This window comes from Symsagittifera roscoffensis, chromosome 9 (genome assembly GCF_963678635.1).
Source record: "Symsagittifera roscoffensis chromosome 9, txSymRosc1.1, whole genome shotgun sequence".
Lineage (NCBI taxonomy): Eukaryota > Metazoa > Xenacoelomorpha > Acoela > Convolutidae > Symsagittifera > Symsagittifera roscoffensis.
In genome coordinates, this window is record NC_087070.1 from 42,497,876 (window position 1) to 42,518,091 (window position 20,216).

The 20,216-nt window shown below is 39.0% G+C and overlaps 1 protein-coding gene across 3 annotated transcripts in view; it reads right to left on the bottom strand.

The window, feature by feature from the left end:
• Window positions 1-269: 269 nt before the first annotated feature.
• The window catches only part of LOC134854412 (substance-P receptor-like), a 154,402-nt gene continuing 134,455 nt past the window's right edge, over window positions 270-20,216 (bottom strand). For all 3 annotated transcript variants that reach the window (XM_063870650.1, XM_063870651.1, XM_063870652.1), the window contains exons 7-8: window positions 3,672-3,901; window positions 270-585 (exon numbers count right to left, since the gene is read on the bottom strand). In XM_063870650.1, coding sequence (XP_063726720.1) covers window positions 443-585; window positions 3,672-3,901 — 373 coding nt within the window. In that variant the 3' untranslated portion in view covers window positions 270-442. The remainder of the gene's footprint in view (window positions 586-3,671; window positions 3,902-20,216) is intronic.

A 20,216-nucleotide genomic window follows, 5' to 3' on the forward strand; every position in this document is an offset into this window, starting at 1 on the left:
ACAATTTACTGCGACTTCAGATCTTGTTAACATATTGCTCTTAATAATTTGAGGACTAATTATGAATCATTCATCATGTTGCTCAATTCCATCCCAAGCATAATCAAGCATGAACAATGTCGGGCAGATCTAGGAATTTATCGTAGGGGGGGGGGGGGCTCGCCGTCCTCCCTAAGTCCGTTTCTGCACAAGTTATGGTCAAATAAAAAATCACTTGGCGAAGAAGTTTACCGAAAATGGAAGATTGTTAACTAGAAACTTGACTTGGATGAAATATGGCAATTAAATTGTGTCTTTTTGGCTATTGAAGGTAATTCATCGTTTTTAATTTTTTTTTCTTTCAATTTGAAAATATATATACATTTAACAAAATGATTTGAAAGTAGTAGTAATTAAAAATTCCAAACAAAAGCGTGCAGATATGCATAAATTGAGGAGCGACTTAGCACTTGGACGTTTTCGTGGACGAGTAACAAGCATCGACAGTGAGGGAAGAGGAGTTCTTGAACCTATGGGTTGCCGAAGATACCGGGGCTTCAGAAGCATTGGTTGCTGCCGATGACTTTGCCATAGATCGGAGGGGACCTACATCAAGCAGTCTTAAATCATTTGAATGAATTAAAAATACTTTGTTATGAGTTGATTTGTTTCAAAGCAGCATTTCATGAGAAAACAAAAAAGTCTAAATTGAGATAAGTGAGATATATTGACTTTTTTAATTCAAATTAGGAAATTTTGATTTGTAACTTATTAGCAATGAAGCTCAAGTTTGAGCTTAATTTACCTTGAAAAAGAATTGTGCGTCCTTCATCGAAATCAACTATTTAACTTACGTAAAGATTGATCCATGTTTTTAAATCGTTTCGAGCTGCCTCAATCATATTTGATTTTGATGCCATTTTCGGTAATATCGGACTTTTTGGTCTGTTTCATCACCAGAAAATTTTGAATGCTTTTTTGTTGATTAATTTACCGCTTTTTTTCAGTGAAACGCGTGAAAACTTTGTTTTCGAAGTTGCGAATAGATTGAAATTCATTTTTTGAGCAGATTTCTAAAAACTTCAGGATGCTCTTTTCAACTAACATTAACCTATTTGTTCTTTTTATTGGTTTGAAAACAAAATATTGTTTTTTTTTTCAGTATTTTTTTTTGCATTTTATGCTCACTGTGGTTCTCTTCCTTCAGACAAATTTTAAATTAGTCTGAAGAAAGTGGTCTGGTTTTGAATTTTTTTAATTGGGTTTTTTTGAACGGAGTTTTTTATATTAAATAAAAGATATTGACGCCCTGAGCTAAATGTTAGAAAGATATTAGCGCGCGATATATTTCGTGATTTTGAAGTGTAAGCGGTGATCTAATCTGTCTCATGCACCGTTGCAAAGTGAAAGGCTAGCTATTGGAACTTGTTAATATGGCCGCCATTTTCGTTATCTGATTATCTTGTCACACACAGTTTTTACTGATAGCGAATAAAAAATGAGATTCTAAAAAAATCAATCTATCAATTTTTTTCAACTCAAATATTTTTTGACTGCAAAATTTGTTTTTTTTTGCATTGGAAATCTTCAGTATACGATTTCCATTTCCACGTTTCATTCTAAAACCTAAGGAATAGAATTTTTGCCGCAAGAAATATGGTTATTTATTAATATATTGAAACCCAACATTTTGAAAATTCTGTTAGACAAAAAAAAAGTTTTCAAAAGATTGTGCAATCAGTCTTTTAGAAAACTTTTCATATACATCGATGCTTTCTTTTGGAAAAAAAGCTTTCAAAACAACCCATTGAATACGTTTTCTTCTACCCAGCATTGTCTTGACGGAAGTATTAGGAGAGAATTTTAACCTACTAGACAATATTTTTGATTGTTTTTGACTTCTACTGACTTCAATAGCCTTGAGTTGTATTTTTTATCAAGAATTCGTCTAATACTATCAACTGACGTTCTATCAGTTTCTCAACTTAATGTATTTCTGATGTTACAAAATTTGATGGAAACAATTATGTTTTTTTTCTTCAAAAACGTTCGAACATTTTTTTTAAATGCTCACAACGCGTCATTTTTCTGTTTGCTTGATTAGTCTATGTCTGTTTTAAATAATTTTTCCAGACGAACAAGCGAAGTTCTTGCATAGTATTTCCATTTTTGTTGAGAGTGAAAGTATCTCGTAGAGCTTTGCATTGAGACTTTATGGTCATCAATTTTGGGCTAAAATTTTCCTTTGCCATTCACTTGTCATTTTTCCATGCTCTTCCTCAGTTGAGGAAAACAAAGTTCCCTAATAAAACACAAGTAGTCAAGGCGCATTCCAAATTAAAATTACACCAAATTGTTCGAACATAGTTTCGTGCGTTTTTCTACCTCAAAGTGAACCAAATGAAAAGAGCGTTATTTGAAATTTGATTTGGACTAAAAATAAGCGTGAAAACAGTTATGCAGGCTATGCTGAGTGTTGCATTAGTCATAGATGGAACTGAATTAAAAAGATTTGTGTGTACCAAGCATTGCGAGGTTTTGTAAACAGGGCCATCTTTATAAACTCTACGGTTAACACGATTGCACAAAGTTACCGTATGGCATTGTTTTTGCCAGGATTTTCAGAAGATACCAAAAACATGAAAATCGCGGCTTTTTCCGTCGAATATGTCATTGACACTTGGTAATGTCTTTTTTTCCGAGGGCTTCAACGCTCTGAATATTTTTGATTTTTTAAGTACCAAATGTCGAGTTAAATCATCATTATAATTATTTTTTAATGATTATTATCAATAGTAAAATTATTAACATGATTGTTATGACTATTATTAAGATTGCTATGATGATTATTACGCTTGCGATTAGCAAGCCTTATCAAATCGGGGTATGGACTTTTTGTCGGGTTAACTACTGATTCGCTTAAAATATTGATATCTTGGCTCATAATGAATTCCACTTTCTAAGCATCTCCGGCACACTTCTGGAGGTAACGAATACGCCTAGGACGTCAAAAAGTACTTATTTCGAATCTGACCAGGACATATTTTTTTTCAATGGGAAATTTTCCCGTTTTAAAAAAAGTTCGGCTTATTGCTTGTCTGTTTATGTTTTGTCGCTTTAATTGGCTCAGCTCAGAACTGTTTTGCTGTATGCAGATTTCATTGTAGTTGCTTTTTAAATTTTCAGTTTCTCCTTCAATTTGTAATTCTACTAACCTTGACTTGGTATACTTCATTTTTTTGTTTTTTTTTGCTTAAAAGTTTGTTACGCCTAAATGGTTGCGGCATATATTTTATCGGCTTTCTTACTTAATTTTTAGTCCTCAGAGGGAACCATAGTTTTTATGCTTTCCGCCGAATTGCACAAAACGTTAAAAATCACAAAAAAGAGTTTATAATTCAAAGTTTTTCATGACAATTTTATTTTCGCTCCAAAAGTATTTTTGAGTTTTTATTAAACGCCATCGAATGTTATTTCTGGATTTGTTTTCCGCAGATGGAACATCTTTCCAGACAAATTTTGAAATTTTTTGTTTGTGGTTTCTGCGAAAACTGTTCCGTTTTCTTTGGACTTAGTGGCTCATCTTTCCTGTCCTCTCTGCTAGCTGGCAATGCTATTTTTGTGGCATCGCCTCTGTGATATTGTCATGATTTTTTTATTAACTTTTTAAAAAAAACTTTTGTGCCAATTACCTGTCGAGGAGTGTTCGTAACAGGAGTTCGACAACACAGTGGCTCCCCGTGACACCGCAGCGGCGCTTGATGATGTCCCGCTGTTCTTGGGTACCGATGCCCCGTGACCTCCACGTGATCTTCGGCCCATATCGTGACCCGAATTGCCGCCTGTCGCTCGTACACTGTCAATTTCAAGACGTCGTTTGCACACCAGTGCCCGGAAGAAGTTGATGAAACCTCGGCGAAATCTACAATGAGGAAGATTTTGAGAACAAATAAAACTGCAGTGAACTGTGTACGTATTATATCAATTATACTAACCAGGTTAGACGGTTACTGTGCAAATAGCACAGAATTTTTCGACAATAGTCTTGAATAATACAAAAAAATGTTTTTTGTTTTTTCAAATTAATGTAGTTTCTCTGTGATGCGATTTAAAAATCTGAACAAAAACTAGAAAATATTAAAATATTAAAATAACCAAATTGGACAACAGTGCGTGGAAAAAATGACTAGATAAACAAAAAATAAATGAAAAAAAATTTTAGATGTTTTTAAATTCAAATCAGAAAAATGGATTTTGCAGAATTTTTTTCAATAATAGAAACTTTTATTCTCAAAATTGCGCCAAAACCATCCAAAAAATAGTTTTTTTGAGTAAAACTAAGTTTGTACGGCTTAAATTAAGCATAAATAAGCTACTGTAAGCCTGCTCGCTCACTTTTTTTTTACTCAAAATTAGACGAAAAATCAAAATATTCATACCGGCTTTTCTCGACACTGGGAAAGTTTCTTGGTTTAACCGAGCTTTCGTTTGACATATCACTCAACTTACTCCGATGGTTACTTTTGGTAGCTGATTTTGCGTGGAAAACAAAAAAAAAAGAAAAAATAACTAAAACATCCGAATGCAAAGTTTCTCCCCATTTTTAATGGTTGGAATAATAAACATTATAATACTATTAATAATAGTAATAACAGTCATAATAATCATAATAAACATAAAAATAATCATAACAATAATCATAATAATCATTAAAACAATCATAATAATCATAATACTATTAATAGTAATAATAAAAATAATAATAACATTCCAGACTGAGTACTTTTGTTGATCAAAGCCTTTTGTTGTTCGACACACGGCCGCTTTTTCGCGCCTTAGTTTTTAAGGTGGTCCACTTTTGCAGCCGAAATCGGCCAATGTGTGGTAGACCTGAAGCTAGAGGTCAAGTGAGAGCTCGTCTTAACACACTATCTTTGCCATGGCAGCGGCTATATTGGGGCTATTCGCAGGGCAGAAGGAGCGAATAGCAGAAAACGTCGAAATAATCGAAAGCCTTTCTCAGTTGCAACTTTCAAAATCTTATAAGCAACAGTTTAAAATTTTTGAAACAATCACTGACAGAATTGGAAGTTTTTTTTAAGATTCATGAAATACGGATAAGTATTTTGCAAACAGAACATAAATTGGGCCCTTTGATATTCCTCCCATGAGCTATAACTCCGGTTGACATTTAAGGGGAAGTTTTAATTCACAAGGGAAGTCTCTCGTCATAAAAAATTGTGAGGTTTTGGAGGTTTTTTCGAGTATCTATGCATGAACATGAGTCAAAAATTAACTGATATTACATTCAACTTTGTCTACGTTTCTTGCAAGGTTCACTGCAAATAACCGATTGTGCAAACATCCAACAACATTTTAAATTAAGCATGGTTTTTCTAACACGCATCTGAAAAAAAAGGAATCTACTCAATCGGAATTTCATCTAGAAGAACGCTTTCAGGCACTTACTCGATGGCGTGAGCTCTATAAATTTTTCGAAAAAAAACCTTAAAAAACATTGAAAGCTAATTCCTGTTTTAGAAAACGGGAATGACGTAGACAAGTTTCTAATTTTTTGCATCATTTTCAATAAACCATCGGTACTTAGCTGCTGGGTTGTAAAACGTCCGCTTTTTGCGCGGCGAAATTGATTTTTTTTATCGATTAGCGTACATAATTTGAAATTAATTGCTCTAGAAGTAGCAAGTTGTTATCCGAACTCCAAATGTCATATTTTTTGCAACGGTGATATGAAATACAGTATACATTTAAATTACATAGATGAACGAATAAAGTCTGAAACTTAAAATGCGGTTTCTCCAATTGAAGTAGACTTTCTGCTGGCAAACTGGATGTTACGGCACGACGTATTGTCTCATAGCAAACTCGTAAGACTCTCGACCTCTAAAACGCTTATGAATGTCATTTCACTGGATTTCGAAGAGATAACTCCCAATTGCTATTATTGGGTCTATATGGCACCAGTTTTCCTTTATTTTTTGAGGAGTACCTCAATAACGGAAACGCTAAGGTTGTGACACGGAGCCCCGCGAGCGCTTTTTGAAGGAATAGTTTGCGACAAGGAGCCCCGCGAGCGCTTTTTGAAGGAGTAGTTTGTGACAAGGAACCCCGCGAGCGCTTTTTGAAGGAGTAGTTTGTGACAAAGAACCCCGCGAGTGCTTTTTGAAGGAGTAGTTTGTGACAAGGAACCCCGCGAGCGCTTTTTGAAGGAGTAGTTTGTGACGCGGAAACCCCACGAGCGCTTTTTCAAGGAGTAATTTGTGACAAGGAACCCCGCGAGCGCTTTTTGAAGGAGTAGTTTGTGACAAGTAACCCTACGAGCGCTTTTTGAAAAAGTAGTTTGTGACAAGGAACCCCGCGAGCGCATTTTGAAGGAGTAGTTTGTGACAAAGAACCCCGCGAGCGCTTTTTGAAGGAGTAGTTTGTGACAAAGAACCCCGCGAGCGCTTTTTGAAGGAGTAGTTTGTGACAAGGAACCCCGCGAGCGCTTTTTGAAGGAATAGTTTGTGACAAGGAACCCCACGAGCGCTTTTTGAAAAAGTAGTTTGTGACAATGAACCCCACGAGCGCTTTTTGAAGGAGTAGTTTGTGACAAAAAACCCCGCAAGCGCTATTTTAAGGAGTAGTTTGTGACAAGGAACCCCGCGAGCGCTTTTTGAAAAAGTAGTTTGTGACAAGGAACTCTGCGAGCGCTTTTTGAAGGAGTAGTTTGTGACAAGGAACCCGCGAGCGCTTTTTGATGGAGTAGTTTGTGACACGGAACCCCACGAGCGCTTTTTGAAGGAGTAGTTTGTGACAAAAAACCCCGCAAGCGCTATTTTAAGGAGTAGTTTGTGACAAGGAACCCCGCGAGCGCTTTTTGAAGGAGTAGTTTGTGACAAGGAACCCTGCGAGTGCTTTTTGAAGGAGTAGTTTGTGACAAGGAAACCCGCAAGCGCTTTTTGAAGGAGTAGTTTGTGACGCGGAACCCCACGAGCGCTTTTTTAAGGAGTAGTTTGTGACAAGGAATCCCGCGAGCGCTTTTTGAAGGAGTAGTTTGTGACAAGGAACCCCGCGAGCGCTTTTTGATGGAGTAGTTTGTTACACGGAACCCCACGAGCGCTTTTTGAAGGAGTAGTTTGTGACAAAAAACCCCGCAAGCGCTATTTTAAGGATTAGTTTGTGACAAGGTACCCCGCGAGCGCTTTTTGAAAAAGTAGTTTGTGACAAGGAACTCCGCGAGCGCTTTTTGAAGGAGTAGTTTGTGACAGGGAACCCCGCGAGCGCTTTTTGATGGAGTAGTTTGTGACACGGAACCCCACGAGCGCTTTTTGAAGGAGTAGTTTGTGACAAAAAACCCCGCAAGCGCTATTTTAAGGAGTAGTTTGTGACAAGGAACCCCGCGAGCGCTTTTTGAAGGAGTAGTTTGTGACAAGGAACCCTGCGAGTGCTTTTTGAAGGAGTAGTTTGTGACAAGGAAACCCGCAAGCGCTTTTTGAAGGAGTAGTTTGTGACGCGGAACCCCACGAGCGCTTTTTTAAGAAGTAGTTTGTGACAAGGAATCCCGCGAGCGCTTTTTGAAGGAGTAGTTTGTGACAAGGAACCCCGCGAGCGCTTTTTGAAGGAGTAGTTTGTGACAAGGAACCCCACGAGCGCTTTTTGAAAAAGTAGTTTGTGACAAGGAACCCCGCGAGCGCTTTTAGAAGGAGTAGTTTGTGACAAAGAACCCCGCGAGCGCTTTTTGAAGAAGTAGTTTGTAACAAGGAACCCCGCGAGCGCTTTTTGAAGGAGTAGTTTGTGACAAGGAACCCCACGAGCGCTTTTTGAAAAAGTAGTTTGTGACAAAGAACCCCGCGAGCGCTTTTTGAAGAAGTAGTTTGTAAAAAGGAACCCCGCGAGTGCTTTTTAAAGGAGTAGTTTGTGACACGGAACCCCACGAGCATTTTTTGAAGGAGTAGTTTCTGACAAAAAACCCCCCGAGCGCTATTTGAAGGAGTAGTTTGTGACAAGGAACACCGCGAGCGCTTTTTGAAGGAGTAGTTTGTGACAAGGAACCCCTCGAGCGCTTTTTGAAGGAGTAGTTTATGACAAGGAACCCCGCGAGCGCTTTTTGAAGGAGTAATTTGTGACACAGAACCCCACGAGCGCTTTTTGAAGGAGTAGTTTGTGACACGGAATCCCGCGAGCGCTTTTTGAAGGACTAGTTTGTGACAAGGAACCCCGCGAGCGCTTTTTGAAGGAGTAGTTTGTGACAAGGAACCCCACAAGCGCCTTTTGAAGGAGTAGTTTGTGACAAGGAAACCCCACGAGCGCTTTTTGAAGGAGTAGTTTGTGACAAGGAACCCTGCGAGCGCTTTTTGAAGGAGTAGTTTGTGACAAGGAACCCCGCGAGCGCTTTTTGAAGGAGCAGTTTGTGACACCGAACCCCGCGAGCGCTTTTTGAAGGAGTAGTTTGTGACAAGGAACCCCACGAGCGCTTTTTGAAGGAGTAGTTTGTGACAAGGAACCCCGCGAGCGCTTTTTGAAGGAGTAATTTGTGACAAGGAACCCAGCGTGCGCTTTTTGAAGGAGCAGTTTGTGACAAGGAAACCCGCGAGCGCTTTTTGATGAGTAATATATGACAAGGAACCCCACGAGCGCTTTTTTGAAGGAGTAGTTTGTGACAAGGAACCCTGCGAGTGCTTTTTGAAGGAGTAGTTTGTGACAAGGAACCCCACGAGCGCTTTTTGAAGGAGTAGTTTGTGACAAGGAACCCCGCGAGCGCTTTTTGAAGGAGTAGTTTGTCACAAGGAACCCCACGAGCGTTTTTTGAAGGAGTAGTTTGTGCAAGGAACCCCGCGAGCGCTTTTTGAAGGATAGTTTGTGACAAGGAACCCCGCGAGCGCTTTTGAAGGAGTAGTTTGTGACAGGGAACCCCGCGAGCGCCTTTTGAAGGAGTAGTTTGTGACACGGAACACCGCGAGCGCTTTTTGAAGGAGTACTTTGTGACTAGGAACCCCACGAGCGCTTTTTGAAGGAGTAGTTTGCGACAAGGAACCCCGCGAGCGCTTTTAGAAGGAGTAGTTTGTGTTAAGGAACCCCGCGAGCGCTTTTTGAAGGAGTAGTTTGTGACAAGGAACCCCGCGAGAGCTTTTTGAAGGAGTAGTTTGTGACAAGGAACTCCGCGAGCGCTTTTTGAAGGAGTAGTTTGTGACACGGAACGCCACGAGCGCCCATGTTGAGTGAAACCAGACTCAAACGTAACTCTCATCTGGCGTTATTTTCTGGATAGTCATGGAGCAAATCTTAAGTGGCTACTATTCATTCTTTTGTTAGGAATGCTTAATTACGACAAGGACGGCTTTACGCGCTTCGCAAGTGCAACGACCTGCATCGGAGAATCAACGCGGTCAATCATTGAGCTTTCGCCTATTCGTTGGGGCAGGGAAGTTCTCGCTTGAAAAACGCTAGTGAAAAGTTCATTGAGCTCACGGAAGCGATTAGTTGACATTGACATGTTACGTCACATATGACGTAATATGTTACTGTCGACTACTCTTGAACGTGAGCTCATTTAATTTTTCACTATGGCTATAAGATTTTTTTTGGTTTTTCATTGATTTTTTTCCCTTGAAATATGATATGATACGCTTACAATCCAATCCGCTCATAGAAACCGCTTACAATTCACAAAATAAACAGTTTATGGCCTCCTACTGCTTTTGATTGTTCAAAAAATTATCATTTCTTGAATTTTTTAATCAGCTTGTGAATTTCTTTGTCGTTATATTTATCGAATATTACTGAAATTAACCACGTATCTTATTCTCGCTTTGAATCAACCTGAGCCGAACCCAAAAAAGCCCAATATACTTAAAGTTTTGGAAATTTTGAAGGTTTTATACTGCCCTGAAATTTTTGGCTATTCGAAGCTTCATCAATGAGAAAAGCCCCCACCAATCGCAACCACGCGATTATGGAACTCGGATATCCTCTCCAAATTTAGCTTGAGAGCATATCATTTACTCAAAGAACGATCCGATCAAACTCTGTTTTGGCGAACGACCCATTCAATTTCAACCATCATTTCAAATTTTGGCTCTTATGAAGTTTCCCTCGTATAAGCTGTTCAAAAATTGGGCTCTTTTTCCTCCCCCCCCCTCACATGAGCATCATTTTTATGGTCCTACGAGTGGTTTTACAAGGTTAATTATGAAGACCAAATATGTTTGTCATGGCCTAATTTATTTGCATGTCAATTTTTATGACAATCGGGCAAGGTGAACAGTAATTTAATTATAAAAAATTGCAGGTGAGAGGGAAAAATAAAAAGAGCCAAAAATTGTTCACATGGAATTTTTCATGTAAGAAATATTGTAAAAGTTTGTTCACCTGTTCACGCTGATATGTTTTAATGCAGTTTATAACAAGAAAAGTCATCTTAAAATTCAGAAAAAAATTGAATAAGGCGAACTGGAAAAGAGCCCAATTTTCTACTTGGTTGAGATTTATGAGTTTCAAGCCCCAAGCGTAGTTTGTCACAAGGAGTAGTTTGTGACAAGGAACCCTGCGAGCGCTTTTTGAAGGAGTAGTTTGTGACAAGGAACCCCGCGAGCGCTTTTTGAAGGAGTAGTTTGTGACGCGGAAACCCCACGAGCGCTTTTTCAAGGAGTAATTTGTGACAAGGAATCCCGCGAGCGCTTTTTGAAGGAGTAGTTTGTGACAAGGAACCCCGCGAGCGCTTTTTGAAGGAGTAGTTTGTGACAAGGAACCCCACAAGCGCTTTTTGAAAAAGTAGTTTGTGACAAGGAACCCCGCGAGCGCTTTTTGAAGGAGTAGTTTGTGACAAAGAACCCCGCGAGCGCTTTTTGAGGGAGTAGTTTGTGACAAGGAACCCCGCGAGCGCTTTTTGAAGGAATAGTTTGTGACAAGGAACCCTACGAGCGCTTTTTGAAAAAGTAGTTTGTGACAAGGAAACCCACGAGCGCTTTTTGAAAAAGTAGTTTGTGACAAGGAACCCCGCGAGCGCTTTTTGAAGGAGTAGTTTGTGACAAGGAACCCCGCGAGCGCTTTTTGAAGGAGTAGTTTGTGACAAAGAACCCCGCGAGCGCTTTTTGAGGGAGTAGTTTGTGACAAGGAACCCCGCGAGCGCTTTTTGAAGGAATAGTTTGTGACAAGGAACCCCACGAGCGCTTTTTGAAAAAGTAGTTTGTGACAAGGAACCCCACGAGCGCTTTTTGAAAAAGTAGTTTGTGACAAGGAACCCCGCGAGCGCTTTTTGAAGGAGTAGTTTGTGACAAGGAACCCCGCGAGCGCTTTTTGATGGAGTAGTTTGTGACACGGAACCCCACGAGCGCTTTTTGAAGGAGTAGTTTTTGACAAAAAACCCCGCAAGCGCTATTTTAAGGAGTAGTTTGTGACAAGGAACCCCGCGAGCGCTTTTTGAAAAAGTAGTTTGTGACAAGGAACTCCGCAAGCGCTTTTTGAAGGAGTAGTTTGTGACGCGGAAACCCCACGAGCGCTTTTTCAAGGAGTAATTTGTGACAAGGAATCCCGCGAGCGCTTTTTGAAGGAGTAGTTTGTGACAAGGAACCCCACAAGCGCTTTTTGAAAAAGTAGTTTGTGACAAGGAACCCCGCGAGCGCTTTTTGAAGGAGTAGTTTGTGACGAGGAACCCCGCGAGCGCTTTTAGAAGAAGTAATTTGTCACAAGGAACCCCGCGAGCGCTTTTTGAAGGAGTAGTTTGTGACAAAAAACCCCGCAAGCGCTATTTTAAGGAGTAGTTTGTGACAAGGAACCCCGCGAGCGCTTTTTGAAGGAGTAGTTTGTGACAAGGAACCCTGCGAGCGCTTTTTGAAGGAGTAGTTTGTGACAAGGAACCCCGCGAGCGCTTTTTGAAGGAGTAGTTTGTGACGCGGAACCCCACGAGCGCTTTTTTAAGGAGTAGTTTGTGACAAGGAATCCTGCGAGCGCTTTTTGAAGGAGTAGTTTGTGACAAGGAACCCCGCGAGCGCTTTTTGAAGGAGTAGTTTGTGACAAGGAACCCCACGAGCGCTTTTTGAAAAAGTAGTTTGTGACAAGGAACCCCGCGAGCGCTTTTAGAAGGAGTAGTTTGTGACAAAGAACCCCGCGAGCGCTTTTTGAAGAAGTAGTTTGTAACAAGGAACCCCGCGAGCGCTTTTTGAAGAAGTAGTTTGTAATAAGGAACCCCATGAGCGCTTTTTGAAAAAGTAGTTTGTGACAAGGAACCCCGCGAGCGCTTTTAGAAGGAGTAGTTTGTGACAAAGAACCCCGCGAGCGCTTTTTTAAGAAGTAGTTTGTAACAAGGAACCCCGCGAGTGCTTTTTAAAGGAGTAGTTTGTGACACGGAACCCCACGAGCACTTTTTGAAGGAGTAGTTTGTGACAAACCCCCCCCCCCCCCCCCCCCCCGAGCGCTATTTGAAGGAGTAGTTTGTGACAAGGAACCCCGCGACCGCTTTTTGAAGGAGTATTTTGTGACAAGGAACCCCGCGAGCGCTTTTTGAAGGAGCAGTTTGTGACACCGAACCCCGCCAGCGCTTTTTGAAGGAGTAGTTTGTGACAAGGAACCCCACGAGCGCTTTTTGAAGGAGTAGTTTGTGACAAGGAACCCCGCGAGCGCTTTTTGAAGGAGTAATTTGTGACAAGGAACCCCGCGTGCGCTTTTTGAAGGAGCAGTTTGTGACAAGGAAACCCGCGAGCGCTTTTTGATGAGTAGTATATGACAAGGAACCCCACGAGCGCTTTTTTGAAGGAGTAGTTTGTGACAAGGAACCCAGCGAGTGCTTTTTGAAGGAGTAGTTTGTGACAAGGAACCCCACGAGCGCTTTTTGAAGGAGTAGTTTGTGACAAGGAACCCCGCGAGCGCTTTTTGAAGGAGTAGTTTGTCACAAGGAACCCCACGAGCGCTTTTTGATGGAGTAGTTTGTGACAAGGAACCCCGCGAGCGCTTTTTGAAGGATAGTTTGTGACAAGGAACCCCGCGAGCGCTTTTGAAGGAGTAGTTTGTGACAGGGAACCCCGCGAGCGCTTTTTGAAGGAGTAGTTTGTGACACGGAACCCCGCGAGCGCTTTTTGAAGGAGTACTTTGTGCCTAGGAACCCCACGAGCGCTTTTTGAAAGAGTAGTTTGCGACAAGGAACCCCGCGAGCGCTTTTTGAAGGAGTAGTTTGTGGCAAAGAAACCCACGAGCGCTTTTTGAAGGAGTAGTTTGTGACGAGGAACCCCGCGAGCGCTTTTAGAAGAAGTAATTTGTCACAAGGAACCCCGCGAGCGCTTTTTGAAGGAGTAGTTTGTGACAAGGAACCCCGCGAGAGCTTTTTGAAGGAGTAGTTTGTGACAAGGAACCCCGCGAGCGCTTTTTGAAGGAGTAGTTTGTGACAAGGAACGCCACGAGCGCCCATGTTGAGTGAAACCAGACTCAAACGTAACTCTCATCTGGCGTTATTTTCTGGATAGTCATGGAGCAAATCTTAAGTGGCTACTATTCATTCTTTTGTTAGGAACGCTTAATTACGACAAGGACGGCTTTACGCGCTTCGCAAGTGCAACGACCTGCATCGGAGAATCAACGCGGTCAATCATTGAGCTTTCGCCTATTCGTTGGGGCAGGGAAGTTCTCGCTTGAAAAACGCTAGTGAAAAGTTCATTGAGCTCACGGAAGCGATTAGTTGACATTGACATGTTACGTCACATATGACGTAATATGTTACTGTCGAGTACTCTTGAACGTGAGCTCATTTAATTTTTCACTATGGCTATAAGATTTTTTTTTGGTTTTTCATTGATTTTTTTTCCCTTGAAATATGATACGCTTACAATCGGCTCATAGAAATTGCTTACAATTCACAAAATAAACAGTTGATGGCCTCCTAATGCTTTTGATTGTTCAAAAAATTATCTTTTCGTGAATTTTTTAATCAGCTTGTGAATTTCATTGTCGTTATATTTATCGAATATTACTGAAACTAACCACGTATCTTATTCTCGCTTTTGAGTTAGGTCCGATGTGGTTAACTCATAGAGTAATTTCGGATAGGGTACACCGTCTGCTTGTCATGCTATCTTATTTTCGGCCGGATAGATTCGTGCAACTTCTTAGTCTAATACCGATCCTAATCTTACTCTTATACTATCTAGTCTCAGGTTGTTTAACTAGTCTCTGCTAGGCTCAATAGATCTAGGGTATACTGGTTTATTGCGGCTGCTGAAGTTCTCTTGGAGAGGCAACTAATTTCTAAGTTAAATTCAAATCTCTCTGGTGCTGAAATTACAAGTAATTTCAGCACTTACAAATAAGTGGGTTGTTAGTTAGATGGATCATGATTGGTTAATATTAAATACTTTACAGTGGTAAAATATCTAATTTATCCAATCATAAAATGTAGTTTAGATCAGGTTCCACCCATCCGGGTTTTACAGAGTTTTTTAGAATTGTCTTTCTGCAATTCAAAGGATGGATGATGGACGTTGGTATTTGGCGAACATCATATTTCTTCTGGGTTTTCTTGTTAGAGAAGTTCCAGGATCAATCGTTGTGTCTTCTTATGACAACGACTGGGTTTTCCCAACAAACTCAATCTGATTTCAGAATGGTTGGCTATGACAGGTTTTTCTGTTTCATGTAGAGAATTTCTTTTGTGTTCGACCTTTTCTGGGAATGGCGTGGAGATTGTGCGTGGAGGGGATGCCTGGTTACTCGGATCTGTACGTATACTTGAACATCGAGGTGGTCATTGGTCTAGTTCAATGAAGTCCTTTTCTGCGAAGTCAAGTCGTACTCTAAATCCTTTGAGTTGTGATTGTGGACGGCATATTGATTGTGGTTGGCCATTCTTTTTCGAGTGTAGTGGGGTCATTTTGTCTTTGGATGTTTGTCTTTGGTGTTGTATGCTGATCTATATACTGCAAGGTATAATTTACATTTTATAAAATTGTTATTAGTTCAGTGTTTTAATTATGATTTTGGTTAGTTGTTTTCACAAAAGCTTTTTGTTTTAGTTCGGTTATTTTGAAGAGTTACTCACCCTTGAGTACCTCTTTTTAAAAATAGAAGTGTGGTCACAAAGCGTGGATGTAGCGCGGTGGGTTAGGCCGGCTATAGAGCATGCTCAGGACGTCCTCTCTGGTGGGTTAGGCCAGGAGTGGGAGTATGATTTCGTGCGGTTTCTGTGAGAGGTCCTGTTATGTGATAACGTTTTATGTCGGGTTTGTGGTGGTTTTTCTTATGTTTCGTTGGTTGTGTCCTTTTTTCAAAAATCAAATTGTTTTTGGTATGGGTTTGTCTTTCGACTTTTTTGTGTTTTATTATTTCTTTCTTAGACTTTATAATAGTCTTCAAAAGAATAAGTTATCCAGTTTTATACTGGGTTAATCCGGTTTGGGTACCGTTGGTTTCCTTTTCTTAGTCATGCTGTTATTCTATGTGTTGTGGTGTTTAGTAAGCTGCGTTGGTTAGTTTTGTTTAGTATATAATTCCTTTCCAACCGGGTTAAAGGAAAGTTTGAAACTTGTTATCGTGTGTTAGAGTTGTTGAGTGTGAAAACTTGAAACTGAAATTCATTATTTAAACAATTCTTCGTGGGCAAGCTGTGCGAGTTTGGATAGAATTCTTGTGCGAGTGAATGAAAATATCAAAAGGTTAGTACTGCATGTTCGTCTTATCAATTTACTACATAGAATTTCAATTTTACTGCTAGTTTTGGGGAAAAATTAAGTTACAAATTTTCATCATTACTAAATTTACTGCTTGTGGGGAAACAATTTATAAATTAATTTACTACATTTGTATGAATTTTATTGAATTTATCTAGTGCAAAATATTAATAGAGTTTAGAAGATTTTGAAGAAGTTTTCTATTTTTTATTTTTCTTTTGTGTTTTTTGCAGATGATCGTGGGATGAAGACTAAAAATCTAAATGAGACATGGATAAAGAATGGTTAGTTTTTAATTTGAATTTATTAGTGAAGAATATGTATAAATTATACTTACCTGTTAGTCGTCGGGGAAAAAACCGTGGGGGACGATGTCGTGTATTATGTCGGATTTTGTTAGTAATTTTGCTAGTATGCGAATGATGTTTTTAGTTTGAAGCAGTGGCCAAAGCAATTGAAGTGCTTTAATGGTTTTTAGTTCTTCAGTGCCAACTGCAAACTCATAAGGTGTGTTTTGGATGAGATTATATAATTTGTGATTGTATTTAGTGTTGTGGATGAATTCCAATATTGGGATTTCTATAGGTTGAATAAATTGATGTGGGATAAGGAAGGGTCTGGATTCTTCTGCGTTAAGGGTCGTCGTGATGGGACAAAAAATATACATTTGGGTTATGGGATCATAATTGCGAAGAATACCGTGAAGGTTAGTATCTTTGATGCAAAAATGGTGAAGTGTATTTAGAGTTAATAAACTGAAAACGTTGGTGTGGTTGTCTTGATGGAGTGTGCAGGTCAAAATGATTTTGTATGAAGCGATAGTATGTATACGTGTGGGTTTGTTTAGTGCGCAACATAATGTCGTGTGAGCAGTGCAAATCGCGTTCATGTGGTGCAAGGAAATTGAAGGTTAGTGAAAATAATTGAAATCTTTCTTTAAAACTTTCGTAAGCTTGCATGTCGGTTAGTGCTTCAGAAATGACTTGGTCGAATTTGCGATCAAATATATTGAGTGTAAATACATATGGTGCTTTGATGAAGAATTTTTCTGTGATTTGTGGGTTAGCGAAGCGATTATCATCTAAAAATTGGTCTTGGTTAGCTCGGATGATGTTATGATCGTAATATTCTAGCGTATATTCGTTAGCTCGGTGTGCAGTGTATGTTTTTAGTGACTTTTTATATCCTATATAAGTAAATTGTCTATGTGTTAGTGGCGTGGTGAGTCGGTATAGCATATCTTGACTTCTTTCTATATCGATATGAGTATTAGATAATGGTAGGCAAAGGGGATTAGTAAAATGATAATATGATGTCCAATGAAGTGTAGGCATTAAAACATGTTCATCTACAAAACTACGTGTGTCGTTAGTGTCATAGGGGGTGTTTAAAGTATACTGTGGAAATGAAGGTAAGGTGATTGCTAGAAAATCTTTCGTGTTAGTGTGATTTGGATGATTAATATATTCACGGGCTGTTCCTGGTTTTGTTGGAAATGGGTGGTTTGGGAATTTTCTTTTGAAAGTGCGATAAGCTCTATTAGTGCTATTTGATGATTCGGTGGGTGTGGATGATGGTGCTAATGATGCGGTATAAGCTGAAGAGGGTGTAGGTGTAGGTGGGTTTGATGATTCTATTGTGGATGAAATCTGATTTATAGTGGGGGTGTCAAGGTGGAAGGGTTGTTGTTGTAGGGTGATAAAATTATCTAGTTCTTGGGAGATTTGGGGAGTATCTGGAGAATTGGATGATCGGTCTGAATGAAATGAAGAGTAGGTTGGGGTGACTTGGGAAGCGTAAGAGGGTGTAGAAATGGATGGGAGTGGGTTATTTAGTGGGATTGGTTGAAAAGGGGGTGTTGAAAAAATTGAGGAGTTGGTTTGAAAATTATTGGATGGAGATGGTGCAGAGTCTGCAATTTCATCAGGGGTTTCAATATCAGGGTTATTGAGTTGTGAAATGGAGTATAAAACTGAAATATGTGAATTAGTGTCTGAATTCATGCCTGATGTTATATTACTGGTTGGGAAATCGGGTGGCGGGAAAGCAAAAAGTGGAATTATTGTAATTGGAGTGTTGAGGTTGGTTGGGTGGGAATTTGAGCGGTGTAGGGATCCAAGTTGTCGGCTCATCGTGGGCTAAAAAAATTATTATTTTGAGACTGAAAAGCGGTGGTATGGGGTTGTTCTATAATTTGTTCATATGTATTTTCATCTTGTGAATGATGTGTCATTATATGTTGAATGGGACTTTGTGATATGGTTGGTCTGAAATTTGGATTATGTGTTATTGCTAAATTTCGAAAATTTCGTGGGACTAGGGATAATGGATGGTTATGTGGTAGGGGTGGTAACTGTGGTGCTGTAGGTGTTATTTCTACATTGTTATGTTCTTCGTCGTATGTGTTCTGTGTTGTTGCTATTTTTGTGTTGTATTCTTTTATTTGTGCGTCTAAAAGAATTTTGTTTATTGATGATGAAAAAATTCCAAAGAATCCTGCAAATGGTATGCGTGCTACACTTGCTTGTCTATTGACTTGTGTGTGTATAGCACATGTGTTATAGATTCCTTTTAAAAGTGAAAAAAGAAATCCTATAAAGTTAAACATTGCGTATAGAATAGTCAACTTTTCTAAGATGTAATAGGGCCATCCTAGAAAATCAAGAATTTCATTTTTTAGTGTAACAAAGCTAAAGATATTTATGGGTGAGATATCTTGTGGTCGGTATTTTTCACCGTTTAGATATATATAGTCTTTAATGTCTTTAAAATATCCGCTATGTTATAATCTTGTGTATAAATATCTGCAAATCCTGCGGTTTCGGCAAGTTTGCGTAAGTTTTGGTCAATTGATTGTCTTTGTATAGTGTCCATTTGTGTTAATAATTCTTGGAATTGTTGTGTTCTAATGTGATGTTGGATATCGGATTTTGAATAAATTCCAATTGATTGTAAGTCGATATTTGGGTTTCGAGCAATAGCTCTAATGCTTTCTGGTGAAAATTTTTTGAGTGATTGCATTAATGTGGGGTATGGGGTAAGAAGGTAATATTTATCTTCATCAGATTTCAGTTGTACTACATTGTGGCTATTTTCTGATCCACATGGAACTGCGGTATCCCAGAAATAGGTTCGTCTTGAAAGTGTGTCAACGAGAAATGTACTTTATTCTTATAAAAGATAGGGATTCTTTTATAGCATCGTTTATCTTCAAAAACATATAGTGGTGATACTTTTTTGGTACAGGTATAAAACCATAAAATGTTTCCTTCGTAGTCTAAAAAATTTGATCTATTTCCTGATAGTAAATATCCTGCGTAGGGTATTTTTAATACTGCTAGTGCTAGTGATTGTAAGATTTGTGTTCTTTCTAATTCGCATAGTTGGTGAAGTGTTTCTAATTCAGAGAGTGACATTTCTTGAAAAATTCGGCTAATTGTGTAGTCTAATTTCATATCTAACTGAATATCATAGTGGATATTACCGAAATATGTACTAATCATTAGTGATATTTCTTGTAAACGTGTGCTTCTAGTGTCATGGGGCTTTAGATGTCCACCAGGTTGACCTTTACTTTTTTGAAAATTAACTGGTATATATGATGTTCCTTCGTTTATAGGATGACTTGTGGCGTATGGGTCGATTTTTATTTTTCCAGTGGTCATGTCGAATCCTTTTTCGTATTCAACTAATATTTCGGAGTATTTTGTGAAGTGGGTTTCTGTATTTACATGCAAGTTCTGTTTCTTGATATATTTGAAAACGTGTCAATTTATTTTCTATATTGTGTATGTTTCTAGAATTAGAACTTTTTTTCGTGATGGATTTTTTTGTTCATATGGAATTGATTGTATAAAATACTTTTCGTGAAATTTTATCATTCGAGCGTGTATTTTTGCTACTTGAAATGTTGTACATGTGTCTTCGGGGAACCAAACAATTGTTGCTTGTGTTCGTGTTGTAGGGTCACAATAGCCTTGATCGTTTTTACAAGGTAATCTAAATCCTTGATAGATCATTGTGTTGTCAGATAAATCGCGTGTGAGTTGTATTTTTTCGAGTTGTATTTTCCAATCGAAAAACATTATTTCTTGATATCCTTTATTTTTTGTGTCTGCTTTACAGTTTGATGGGTTATTTATACCAATGTGCGGTATCCAGTGTTTATCGTGTATGTCATAAGTTAATCTTCCGTGTGCGCCGTTGTATGGGTATTTTTCATCTAGTTTTATATGTCCTTGATATCTTTCAAGTTCTGCTTGATGTACAGAATCTGCAAAAACTTGGAAATATACTAACTTTCTATCTGTGTTTTTATTTCTTGTGATATTTAGTCTGAGTAACTCGTTTTTACAATCTTCGGGATTGAGATGTAAAAGTCGTTCGATATTACTCTGGTAGAATGATTCGTGGTCAAGTCGGTTTTTATTTCCATTTGAGACTTGTGAACAATGTACTTTCTTTTCAGAAAATGTTGCTGTGAATTTATATCCTATAACTGTTGTTGCTCAGGCTTTTGAATAAAGTGTCGCTATTACATTTGTAGTTTCTATAGCTTGTGGTTCTGTTTCGCATTGTGATACC